Here is a 13620-nt window from a genome sequence, read left to right on the forward strand (position 1 = left end):
AAGGGATTAACCAGTGCTGGATTTTTCAGATAATCAATGAAGATAAAAAATGGCAACTAGAGTTTGTTGAGGTGTCAATATTCTTAGGAAGATAATCCCTGCTATTTCGTGTTAGCTGTGACCTTGGCTTTTTGCCAGAACCTTCCATTTCAGAGCAGCTGAAGCAAAGACTTTGGGAAGCAGCAGCAGTTAAGTCCTGTGGGAAAAGATCAGATGCCAGATTGAGGCAAGCAGTGACTTTTCTGGTAAGGGCGGGCAGGGGCTGGCGCATACAGCCCCAGGCAGGACCCAGCAGTCTGAGGAGCTAAAGCAACAGCGAGGGGGCAGGGCTGTGACCCAGCACTGGCTGTCTGGACACCCCTAGGCAGCGCCAGCAACCCAGAGGACAGGCAAACAGCATGGTTTGGCAGTTTGCAGGCAGGGGAAAGTCTCTGCTCTACAGGTCAGACAGTCCTGACGATCCTTCAGGCAGTATGGTGAGTGACAGTGAGCAGGGGTTGCACAAGGGCGGTGTGCACTGCCTCCATAGAGCCGCCGAAGTCAGACACAGCTTTGGAGACCTTGAGCTATGGGCACTGCCTCATCCAGTCAGATCCTCGTGAAGGCTTTGCTAAGGCATACAGAAAATTAAGCTAGGTACCAGCATTCCCAGATGTTCCTGGAACGCATAGATGACAAATTCCTCCTCCAAATGGTAGAGAAACCAATGAGAAAAGGTGCTGTGCTGGACCTTGTTCCCACCAATAGGGAAGGGCTGGTCACCAATATGAGGCTCAGGGATAACCTTGGCTGCAGTGACCATGAAGCAATAGAATTTAAGATCCCCGGGACAACTAGGAGGATGTATTCCAAGCTTGCAACCCTGGATTTTAGGCATGCAGTCTTTGATCACTTCTAGGAATCTACTGGCCAAAGTATCGTGGGACAAAGCCCTAGAGGGAAAAGGGGCCCAGGACAGCTGGTCAGTGTTCAAGGATCACCTTCTCCATGCCCAGAAGCAAAGTATACCCACAAAGAGGAAAGCAGGAAAGAATGCTAGGAGACTTGTCTGGATGAGCAAGGAGCTCCTGGACATGCTGTCAGACAAAAAGAAACTACAAGGAGTGGAAGAAAGGACAGCTGGAATGGGGGCATATAAGGAAGCTGCCTGAGCAGCAAGAGAGCTGGTTAGAAAAGCTAAAGTTCAGTTAGAATTAAATCTAGCCAGGGAGATCAAGTGGAACAGTAAAAATTTCTATTGGTATATTAATGGTAAAAAGAAGACTAGGGAAGGTGTGGGCCCCCTCAGAAAGGAAACAGGTGAACTGGTAACAAGTGACATGGTGAAGGCTGAGGTTCTCAATGACTACTTTACCTCAGTCTTCACGGGCAAGGGCTCCAGCCACACTCACAGAATAATGGAAGATAATGGCAGGGACTGGAAGAAGGAACTGCCCATGGTGAGTGAAGATCAGGTTTGTGACCATCCGAAGAACCTGAAAGTGTTCAAGTCCATGGGACTTGATGAGATACACCCACGGGTGCTAAGGGAAGCGGCAGAGGAGGTTGCTAAACCGCTCTCCATCATATTCCAAAAGTCATGGCAGACCAGGGAGGTGCCCACTGACTGGAAAAGGGGGAATATAACTCACATTTTCAAGAAGGGAAAGAGGGATGACCAAGGGAACTACAGGCCAGTCAGTCTCACCTCTGTGCCCAGTAAGATCATGGAGCAGATCCTCCTGGAGGCACTGCTGAGGCAGAAGAATAACGAAAAAGTGATTGGGTACAATCAGCATGGCTTTACCAAAGGCAAATCCTGCCTGACAAATCTGGTGGCCTTCTCTGACAAGGTCACAACATTAATAGATGAAGGCCGAGCAATAGATGTCATTTACCTGGACCTGAGCAAAGCCTTCAACACTGTCCTGCACCACATCCTGGTCTCCAAGCTGGTGCAGTATGGGTTCCATGGGACCATTCAGTGGATAAAGAACTGGCCTGATGGCCGCACACAAAGGGTCAATCAGTCCATGTCCAAGTGGAGGCCAGTGACAAGTGGAGTCCCTCAGGGATCAGTCCTGGGACCAGTCTTGTTTGACATCTGTGTTGGTGCCATGGACAGTGGCATTGAGTGCACCTTTGCTGATGACACCAAGCTGTGTGGTGCAGCAGACACGCTGGAGGGAAGGGATGCCATCCAGAGGGACCTTGACAGGCTGGAGAGGTGGGAACAAGCCAACCTCATGAGGTTCAACAAGACCAAATACAAGGTCCTGCATCTGGGTCGGGGCAATCCCAAACACTGACATAGGCTGGGTAGTGACTGACTTGAGAGCAGCCCTGAAGAAAAGGACTTGGGGGTGCTGGTGGATGAGAAGCTCAACATGAGCCACCAGTGTGCACTTGCAGACCAGAAAGCCAGTCACATCCTGGGCTGCATCAAGAGATGCATAGCCAGCAGGTCAAGGGAGGTGATTCTCCCCCTCTATTCCACTCTGGTGTCCAGATCTGGAGCCCCTATTATAGGAAGGATCCAGAGAAGGGCCATGAGGACGATTAGAGAGCTGCAACACCTCTCCCATGAGAAGAGACTGAGAGAGTTGGAGTTGTTCAGTCTGGAGAAGAGAAGGCTCTGAGGAGACATTATTGTGGCCTTCCAGTATCTTAAGGGGGGGTCTACAAGAAAATTGGTGAGGGACTGTTTAGGGTGCCAGGTAATGATAGGAGTAGGGAGAATGGGGGGGGGGGGGAGGTGAGGGGGGGTGTGGTAGGGGTAAAAAACAAAACCAGAAATGGGTAGATTCAGATTGGATGTTAGGAAGAAGTTCTTCACCATGAGGGTGGTGAGATGCTGGAATAGGTTGCCCAGGGAGGTGGTAGAAGCCTCATCTCTGGAGGTTTTAAGGCCAGGCTGCATGTGGCTCTGAGCAACCTGATCTAGTGTGAGGTTGGAACTAGATGATCCTTGAGGTCCCTTCCAACCCAGCAATTCTGTGATTCTAAGTAATTGGTGGTAACCAACATAGCTTCACCAAGGGCAAATCATGACTGATGAACTTAGTGGCCTTTCATGATGGAGTTACAGCATCAGTGGATAAGGGAAGAGCAACCAATGTCAGCTACCTGGACTTGCATAAAGCGTTTGACACTGTCACACATAACCTTGTGGTCACCAAGTTGGCAGAGTATGGATTTGGGTGGACCACTTGCTGGATAAGGAATTGGCTTGATGGCCACGCTCAGGAGAGTTGTGGTCAACAGCTCAATGTCCACATGGAGACCAGTGAGAAGTTGTCAGTACTGGGACCAGTGCTGTTTAACATCTTTGCCAGTGATATAGACAGTGAGATTGACAGATCTGAAGGCTGTGCTGCCATTCAGTGAGACCTGGAGAATTGGGTAGGGCAAAAATGAATGAAATAAAACAAGGACAAGTACAGAGTCTTGCATCTTGCAAATAAAACAATGCAACCAAAACTCTTGAGCACTTCCTCAGTGTTTCTAATTCCAGCCGGGCTGGTTGTCCCCTATGATGTGTGTGCTCAGAGGCTGGGCAGGCAGCTGGCCAGGCATTGCACTGACCACCTGCTGTGGAGGCTAACAGGAACTGGGACTGAATGTTGGTTTTGGACAAGACACTGCCCCCACCACCAGCTGTTCTCTCTGTAGTTACAGATCTGAAGAAACTCTGTTTGCGCACTAACTCAGAGAACACGTCATAGGTGAAGGCAGCAGCTATTTATAACATAATGGCAAGACCCCCAACCAAACAGAAATCAGCACTCAAATGTATTTTAACCTAAAAACACCATCACCAAGTTAACTAGCAATAGCTTGGGTGGCTTTTCTACCTCCTGAAGATGTTCTTTAATGGCTTCTTAGCCTTTTTATGGAAGTCTTGCAATAATTTAATGAGAAAGGCAGGCAATGAAGAATACAAAATCATACAAAGACTTTTTGGTCTTTTTCATTGGACCAACCCTTAGGTATCTATGCTGGCTGTGAGCAGTTTTCCACCACCCTTACCAGAGAGTCAAAGCTGTAAAAATGATTCCACAGCTCCATCTTCAAGTCATGAAGAAGCCAGACTCAGCGGATGGTGATACAGCAGAGAAGCCTAGTCTAAATCTTGGCTTATAAACTACTCAGCTGATAGTAAGGATGGAGCCTTGACCATTCCAGACAGGGCGTAAACACTTTCTTTTAAACGTATTGTGAAAAATAATAATCCCTGTAGCACAAAACCCAGGATTCCCCAGAGCTCTCTACAGCTATCTGAAAGGAGATTGTCATGAGATGTGAGTCTCTTCTCCCAAATGGTAACTGGTAGAACAAGAGGAAACAGCCTCAAGTTGCACCAAGGGAGGTCGAGGTTAGAAAGTCCACTGTGTGTCCTAGGGCCACAGGGTCTGAGCCAAACTGCTGTGCCCACTTTGTCTGCCAGCCCTTCTCCACACCAAAGCCTGGCTGCAGAGCTGGTTTTTCCTCCTGTCAAAACTGGCAAAATAACCAATGCCTCTACAACAACACTCTACACTGTCCCTGCAAGTTCTTAAATGCTGTCTAGATGTGGTGCTGATGGACATAGTTTAGTAGTGACTTGGCAGTGCTAGGTTAACAGTTAGATTTGATGATTCGAAAGGTCTTTTCCAACCAAAACAATTTTATAATTCTCAGATTTCTCTTGAACATGGAAGAAAAAAAACAAAACAAAAAAGCAGCCAGTGAATCACAGCCTTTTCATTTGAAAATCTGCATGTCCATCATCTAACCCCATGTCTTTTAAGGCTGCCGTAGACACTGAGCTGTCTTTTCTGTCAGAGGGCATCCTCTCCCCTTCCTCCACCTTATTTAAATACATTGTGCCAGTAGCAGTTAAGAATTGTGGCCTTGTATAGAAACAACAAAACAAGTGCCTATGTCAGAAGTTCTTGGTTCAGTAAGTAAAGAGTTATGCTGGCACAAGGCAGTCCTCAATAAAACCTGATGAAGCTCTGGGTTTAGAACTACTCCATCACCTTTGCCCACTTGTCAAATTAGCCTGACAGCAAATGTAGTCCAGCAGCCGCAGAGAAAGAAACCATTTGAAAACCAAGAGAAATCAGTATTTTGATTACAAGAGTCCACGGTGCACCAAGAGCCAAAGTGCGTTCAGCCCTCTACACCCTACAAGATAAAACGAGCCAGCTGCATATTGGATAATTGTCTGTGACAGCAGCACGTAAAATCATGAGGCATGTGCCTGCTTCCAACAGCCTTACTGGCAGTCTGTGCTTACTGGCAGTTCAAATAGGACCAAACCAATGAAAGCCTAAGTCACAGCTGAAAGTGAAAGGCACAGAGTGCTGAAAGCCAAACCCAGAGGTGTATCAAGTGGTATGAACAGGCTTCATTTCCATACTCAACAACAGGGTTTAGTGCAGTGGCTGTGCCAGACCTTGATCCTTCATTATCAACAGTCCTGGGCTCACAGCTGCACCAACATGGAATGAAAGGTGAACCAAGTTACGCTGGTTTATCCTCCAACACAGGCTGGGAGTAACACTCATCATCTACAGAAACATTCAGATGAACTGGACTCTGGTGATTTGAAGTTTTCTGAGATGGTGTCAAGCACATACTTAGCTCACATAATGGCCATTAAGTCCTCCCCTGAATCAGCTTCAAGTTAAGCACAACTCAGAGTACAGTTGCTTTCAGGAGTGAGCCTCAAAACCAAGTTTAGATTTTGGATTACTGCCTTTTTTTTTTTTCTTTTTTTTTTTTTGGAGGGGGGTGGGGAACAAAAACAAACAGAAAAAACCCACCCCAAACCCCACACTAAATTCCCCCCTCTTCCATGCTTTACTATTAGCAGCTGTATGACTTGTACAAAAAGACTTGTTACAAAAATAGGCCAAGTACAAATTGTATACAATTTCCAACCCCCAAAGTAGTTCAACAGCCATAGTAAACAGAGGGGTCTGGTGAACTCTCTAAAAGCATCAGAGAACATCAGCAAGTGCAGAATTTCTACCAGCTCTGTCACAGCAGGTGCAGGGCTAGAAACTCTGCAGTCCATTGGAACCCCTCTAAGTGGCATTCCAGTTCACCCCTTTGCTGTCCAGATTGTCAGGCTTCTCTCCAACAGGAGATGTGAAATGTCATACATACAACACACCATGATGGCACAATCCAAAACCCTTTTAATTAAAGACACCATTGACCGTGTGAGCTCTGCACCTGGCCCTCAGGTGCCATGAATGAGGTCACATTTCCCATGTCTCCTTACTTTGAAGCATCACCAACAAACCACTTTCCCTTCACAAAGTGACTCTGAACATCTTGTGCATAATTTCTAGGAAATATCTGCAGGATTCTCAAACTAACCCCTCAGATTAACAAAATAATATTCTTAGTGGTGTATTACAAGAGAAACGTGCAAGAGTGCCTCCGAGCTCAGACTACAATACTTAGCATTGATGAAAATCTTTGCATAAAACACATTCTAATCATTCTGCCATTTTCCACATATGACATCAGGAAACCTTAAGGCAAAAACAATGCTTGCCTTTTTTCCCTCCCCCACACACACAACAAGTTCTTAACAGTTTCTCCCTAACATAATGTGCACACAAGAACATATTGTCCATTTAAAAAAATATTTAATGCTGCCAGAAAAGTATAAAAATACAATAAGAATGGCAGTACAAAACAAAATATCTCCTAAATTGTTTCTTTTACATCTTTCTACATTAATACACAGTATAAAAAAAACACAAGATGGCAAATGGGTTTGGTTTTGCAAAGTAGCACACTGCTGCTGGTGGTGGTCTTCATCCCCTCGACGCAGTTTACGCTGTAAACAGATAACTGAGGTCTTCTTGGTACTTAACAGACCTCACTTCATTCCCGAAGAGGGGCTCATGTCTCACTTTGCATGTCATTAATTTGCAGTTTATAGCTGCAGAATATTCACAAGTCTTGAAGGCTTAGGTGTCAGTCAGTCTCGGCCTGCGACATACAACGCAAAAGAAAGTCACCGATTCAGTACACAAAACGGGGGGGAGGGGGAGGGGGGAAAAGATAAATCAGAACAGCTAGAGGGTTTGGAACTCACTCTAACACCCAACAGCTTCTCATGCACTCCCTGCAGCAAGCCCCCTCGGGAAGCCACACCTCCATATTGCAACATAAGGCACACACTTGCTGGAGAAGTTCAGGTACAGGTCTCAGACCACCATACGACCTACTCGTGTGTCTAGCCCCAAGCGCTGCAAAACTCTGCTCAGGCCTTAGTGGGACTACAGGAGGCTGCACCTCAAAACACTGAACTCCACCTCTTACAGCTTTGAGGCCAGTCCTGGCACAGATTAAACATTTTGAGGCACAGGCTGTTCACAGTGAGGAAGACATCCCCACACTGGACATTGTGTTCTTAGGGATGGTAAAGCTCTGCTCTGAGAAGAGAGAAAGAACTTGGTACTTAAAAAGTGCTACAAGTAAAACCCTTCTAAGTTCTGCAAGCACTACTCTGATTCATAAACCAGCTTGCTTTGATCAGTTAAGACACACTAAGAAAATTCTTCCAAGTGTTGATCCTTCCAATTTAAATAAAGACTCAGACAGAGATGCAGTTTTGAACACATTTATTTTTCATACATAAAACCAAAGAACTGACCTAAAACACTGGGGGGAAAACAAAGCCCAGGAAGACTACAGCAGCTTTGCAAATTCTGTCCTCTGACTTAAGCCACTTAGCCGTGCAGAGACTTCTTTTGTCACCATTAATTTAGTTTCTCGTGCAGTCCTCAAGTGTCTCAGGTTTAACTCAATGTCAAACAGCAAACTCAATGTGGGTAACACTCATTACACTTGGAGCTAGCCAGGCTTTTTGGTCACCAGCACAACCCAATCACACACACTAACAAATAGTTACACTCTTCCCTTCTCAGTGGGATCTAAGGTGATGTCAGTAAACCATTTTACTCAGGGTTTAAGGAAATAAGCTAAGTTTCACTTGCAGCATCTCACTTAGGTAAAATAAATCTCTAATTTTCTTTCAAATTACTGTTTTCACACTGAACTAACTTCTTTTAAGTGAAAATAATGGTCAGAAACACTGAGGTACTGTCACTCTTGGAGGGCTGTCCTGTCCCTGCATCACAAACACAAACCCTGGTGGACTCATTCTGAATTCACAAACCCCTTCCAAAATTCCTTAGTGACTTTTGTATAACAGCATTCATGGTCTGTACATTCACATTCATCTGAAAACCAAACATTTTTCAATCCAGTTCAAGGAGGCCCATTAGGCATCAAATATTTTGACTGATGTATTTCCAAGAACAAAGGGTAAAACCCAGCACCACGAGGCTTTGAATTGAGTGCAGCGGCATTTTAGAAACAGCAAAGAACCACCAGAAATTGGGGAAGCAGGGGAGGGGGTCAGAAAGCACGTCCTTCAGTTTTATTCTTTAAGGGTTTCCTGTAACAAAGGTCACTGGGATTGATGGTTTCTTCATTCTGGCCCCTATTTGTTCTTAGCATCCAAGTTAAACAAAGCTGCTGCGAGTTTTAATCCTACAGAATAGCAACGTACCACAAGGGTTCAGTTTGCAGTAAAGAGAAGGAGCCTCCCTCACATTGGGGGTTTTAAGGATTACTGACAGACCAGCAAGAAGAGTTATATCCAAATTATCTCCTGGAATGTACTAAGGGATCCAATTTCCCTTCCTACACTCATGCTGTCGAGGACAAGTCACTGCACGAAATAGTTTTGTCCAAGACTTGGGTTGTTTCATGGTCCTTAGATTATTAACAGTCAAGACTCCTGGGATAGATTCAACGGTAGAACCAAAGCACATCCTTACAGACCAGCTGTGGGGAGTGCAAGTCCTGCTTTATTGCATCAAGAAGTGTGAGATGATGAAAGATGGTGCTCTCGTGCCCTGCTCCACCCAGAAAAGAGGGATCAAAAAGAGCCCAAATTTGGAGGATGGAATCAGGAAAAAAGAATTCAAGTGACAACTTGAGCCACAGCTAGTCATTGGCCACCAGGAAATCAGGTGATAAATGAGGGTGTGCCCTCAGTCAAGGTTTCACCCTCACTTTTTCCATAGCTGCTTTTAATTATTTAGAATAAGATCCAGAATACTTCTGTTATAAAAATATTTAATTACATTTTGCCTGCTTTTCCATAACCTACCTATCATCTTTTATAAGGCACCTACATTTACACCTACATTTTCCAGCTGATGCTGGGGAAAAAGAAACAAAACCCAACAAAACAAACCCCAAACAAACTGTTTTCCTAATTTCAAAGGAAGAAAAAAAAAAAGATAGTAACCTTTTGCCAAGCCTCTTCTTGGCTAAAAGTTGTTATGGGTGTAAAATGATGACAAAATCTGCAAGCTGCCTGCTGACAGCATGCCACAGCCAGCAGCAAGTCATCTTGCTCGTGGAGCTGCAGAGCAGGTTGGTAAGGCCAGAGGACAAACTGTCCCGTTTCACTGACGCAGGCTCTCCCAAACTCAGAACTGCCTGGAAGAATGCTTGTTTTCCTTCCCCAGCCCCCTAAGTGTGTTTACTATCCAAGCAGCCCTGTCCAAAATAGTCCAAACTGTTGTGAAATGAGAATTTCAAAGAGTAAACTCAAGCTGAGCTTTGCGTAGCACATGTTGGGCTATCTGGGCCCCATGCCTGCTATGTTACTACTAAGCTAAAACATCCTGGAAGCTTTTCAAGTTAATGCTTTTGGATAGGGAGCAAAGTAATTATCCAGCTCTTTTAGTACTGGATCCAAGTGTTTTACAAAAGGAGGCGGGGAGAAAAGGGGAGAAAAAGAAAGCCTTCCCCAAAAACCCTCATACCCAGAAGAAACCAACCAAGCTAGGAAAATGCAGGGAGGGAACACAACTTCTGAAGGCACCCAGCAAGGTGATGTTTGAATAAATAAAATTCAGGTGTCGGAGCACAGCCCAACACTACAGATCAGTAGGTCTCAATCTGAGCAACGGCAAGCTCCACACAGCCACATACTATCTTGGTACTCTAAGAGAGCTGAAAGGACTTGTGCTGAGTTACCATTTAGCTAGGGTATGGCCCATGGAATGGAAAGGGAGTGTGCCGTTTCAAAGGTATTGCCAAAGTGTCAGCCATCGACTGGTTTACTGTCATGCCTCTAACAGCGCTGAGGAACCTGAACAGCAATACTAAGACCTTTTGAATAGAATAGAATAAACCAGGTTGGAAGAGACCTTCGAGATCATCGCATCCAACCCATCATCCAACACCACCTAATCAACTAAACCATGCAACCAATCACGCTATCAAGTCTCCTCCTGAACACCTCCAATGATGGTGACTCCACCACCTCCCCAGGAGTGGCTCACAAAGCTGAACATACAGGAGAGTGCCACCAACCAACTTGTTTTCTATAAAAACCGGTCTCAGAATTCCTACAGTTCCCTTTTTAGGTGCTTTCTACCCCTATTGCTGCCCAAGGCTTCGTATTCTTTCTGGCGATTAGAATCTCTAGACACACAAACCATTCTCTTTCACATTTAAAGGAATGTCAGAACTTTAACAGATGTTGGCCTCCAAACAGTAGTTGAAGTCTGAATACATTAAGTATGCTCTGAAGTGGGAGCTAAGTCCTCAAAAGCCTTAAAACCAAAAAAATTCCAAGCCTGACTTAAATAAAACTACCAAAAAAAATAAATAAGGAATGCAAATGAACTGAGTAGAAATTGGTGGGTGCTTGATTAGACCCCTAGCTGCTCATGTTGTAACTTGGAGAGTCAAGATCTGGGGAATGGTCACACTGGTATTTTCATGCAGAAATCATAAATACATTTAGTTTCAAAATCAAATTCTTTTTTGGTCAGAAATTTGTACAAACTGAGCTTTTTAAAAGTACAGTGAACTACAAAAAGATTAAATATGCAATTATAAAATAGATTTATCCTAGAGTCATAAGAATATAAAATGTTTATGCTCATGTCACTAGTACATTACACATTACAGACATCGAAGGATAACTTCTTTTCATTAATAATGTAAAGGATACAACACTGTTTATTGCTTATGTCAGGCAAATAACTTTAAATCCAGACAGCCTTCAGGAGCTAAACCTCTGCGGTTCAGGGTTTGCTTAAGATCTGGGAGAACACCATTTAAAAAGTGTATAAACAGTTGCAGCAAGTTTGTACCTGCCCATATAAACAAGAACCCATCAGTTTGGCGGGGGGGCAGCAGTTTCAGTTTTGTAAGTACCTGCAGTGGAAAGTCCTGAGATGTTGACATGGGATCAAGTTTTAGGTGAGTCACTTCTATATGGTATGTAACAGTCTGTACCCATTCCAGGTGCAAGGATTTACTGCTTAGAAGTCACACCCCTGGTCACTGACTGGCAGCAAAAACAGCTGCTGGAGCAGACAGGCTTACTCTTTACTTACAAGGAATGTTCTTGAAAGTACATTTTCCAGCAAGAATAAATACCAGCTAAAATCAGTGTGCCAAACCCAATCTTAATGAGAATAGGTTTCCAATATAACCACCTTTTTCTTTTTCTTTCAGTCTCATTTAGCTTCTGCTTCATCTGCTGCAGCTTCTGTGCTGTGTTGGCTTTTCTATCCTCTCGCAGTCGTTTTCGGACAGAACTTCAAGAAAGAAAGAAAAAAAATAAAAAGTAAATCTTCAACTGCAGAACAGCAACAGAGGCAGTTTGAAGCAAATCTCTCCCAACACACACCCAAGTGTTAACCCACCAGCAGCATATGGCAGCAGTATGTATGATCTAAATTAAGCAATGTTGATTCCGTTTTAACAGCCTTGATGGGCACAGCTTCAGGTCAGCCCCACAAACTAAGCAAATAACAGGGAGCGGTTTAAGTGGTGCCTGACCAACGTGTTCAGTGGGGCACACACAATTAGCTCAATTACCTGAGCTTAGTCTTTCCTCCCCATCAGTGCACTGGAGGCTGCTTTCATAAGCACTTCCAGGTACCAGGGTTTCAGCCTGTGCCTCCAATACAGAGCTCAGAGCCACCCCAATCTGCTCATGTCTGCATGCACAAATAATGCTGCTCCTCTTGGGCTGTAAACCAAGACTTGGTCAAGGCCATAAGCTACGTATCAGTGGTGTGTTGTTATGCTGTTAGGGCTGCTTTGTAACTCTTGACTCCAAAGGTATCTTCACAACCTAACTCTGACACAAAACCTGATTTGATTGTCCCAAGTCCTGGCACACAACCACTACATGGATCCTACTTGTGAGGGGCTTCTTCAACCATCTACACAACTGTTGTCATTGTCTCAAAACACCATAAAGACTTGGAAAGCCAAACTCATGAGGGCACCAAGCAGCTCTCTCTTCTTTCAGAATTTTGGTCTATCTACACTGAACTGCTGCATCCCATCCCAGCCTGCAGCCTCTTGGGACACACTGTGCTGCACAGCTTGGCACATCCCAGTCAACTTCATGGCTCTCTGGCTATGGATCCACATTTGGCTACCTCATGTGGGCAGGCCAAAGGGACACAGAGCTTCAAGGGACAGCAATTCTGTCAGTAATTCCCAATACATCAGCTCACAGTGAGCCACTGCTACGCATCAGCCAGAGAAACTTGACAAATTCACGTGCCAGAGTCCTGTGACAGATTCAAAATGAGTGGAGGGTAATGTGTGGCTTCACTGGTACAATTTCAAACACCACATGGAAAGCAGTAGGTCAGTAGGTGATTAAAAACTTTGGAACACTGTAAAATACCTCCAAACCATGTTCTGAAATGCCATGTTCACACGTTTCTTGAAGACTTCCAGAGACAGCGACTCCACCGCCTCCCTGGGCAGCCTGTTCCAACACCTGATCACTCTTTCTTTAAATACTTTTTTCCCTAATATCCAACCTAACCTCCCAGCACAGTTTCAGACCATTTCCTCTCCTCCTACCATCTGCTACTAGAGACTGACCCCCACCTCACTCTAACCTCCTTTCAGAGAGTTGTACAGAGCAATGAGGTCTCCCCTCAGCCTCCTTTTCTCCAGACTAAACAACCCCAGTGCCCTCAGCCACTTGTCACTAGACCTGTTCTCTAGACCCTTCACCAGCCTCATTGCCCTTCTCTGGCCACGCTCCAGTAGTTTAATGTTTTTCTTGTAGTGAAGAGCCCAAAACTGAACCCAGTATTCGAGGTGCTGAGTACAGGGGCACGATCACTTACCTACTGCTGCTGACCACACCATAATTAAGTAAGAGTCAAATACCACCTGTCCTTATCCCTCTGATGAAGAAAGATATTGAAGCTTTCTTATGACAAGATCATGATTGAACATTTCCGCCTTTTAAGCAAGTGCATCTGCCTTCTAAATGGCTTCATCTTGCCTACCTTTCAATGTTTCCATCTGTGAGATCTTGAACTTTAGTGGAGTTCAGGTCAGTATTTATTTTCTCCATTTGATCTTTGTTCTCCAGGCCTATGCTGTTCCCATTGTACTTCTCTGTGGTTAGTTTGGTTGGGTTTGAAGGAGACTGCTCAGAACTTGGCGCTTGGTCCTCTTTAGAAAGCTCTTTCCACCGTTTCTGCAAACAAGAACAGGTTTCAAGCATTCCCCTAACACTGCAGGCTGCTGCTCATCTTTATTAGGAAGGGATTT

The 13620-nt window shown here is 44.8% G+C and overlaps 1 protein-coding gene across 2 annotated transcripts in view; it reads right to left on the bottom strand.

The window, feature by feature from the left end:
* Positions 1-5966: 5966 nt before the first annotated feature.
* The window catches only part of PTPN2 (protein tyrosine phosphatase non-receptor type 2), a 34088-nt gene continuing 26434 nt past the window's right edge, over positions 5967-13620 (bottom strand). Inside the window, exons 8-10 of one of the 2 annotated variants that reach the window (XR_008462376.1) lie at positions 13353-13546; positions 7082-11624; positions 5967-6975 (exon numbers count right to left, since the gene is read on the bottom strand). Coding sequence is in view for 1 of the 2 variants with exons in the window: in XM_009909908.2 (XP_009908210.1) it covers positions 6954-6975; positions 11523-11624; positions 13353-13546 (318 nt within the window). In the remaining variant the exon portion in view is untranslated. The remainder of the gene's footprint in view (positions 6976-7081; positions 11625-13352; positions 13547-13620) is intronic. The other variant, XM_009909908.2, reaches the window with a different exon arrangement.

The sequence above is a fragment of the Dryobates pubescens genome, chromosome 9, assembly GCF_014839835.1.
Source record: "Dryobates pubescens isolate bDryPub1 chromosome 9, bDryPub1.pri, whole genome shotgun sequence".
Classification (NCBI taxonomy): Eukaryota; Metazoa; Chordata; class Aves; order Piciformes; family Picidae; genus Dryobates; species Dryobates pubescens.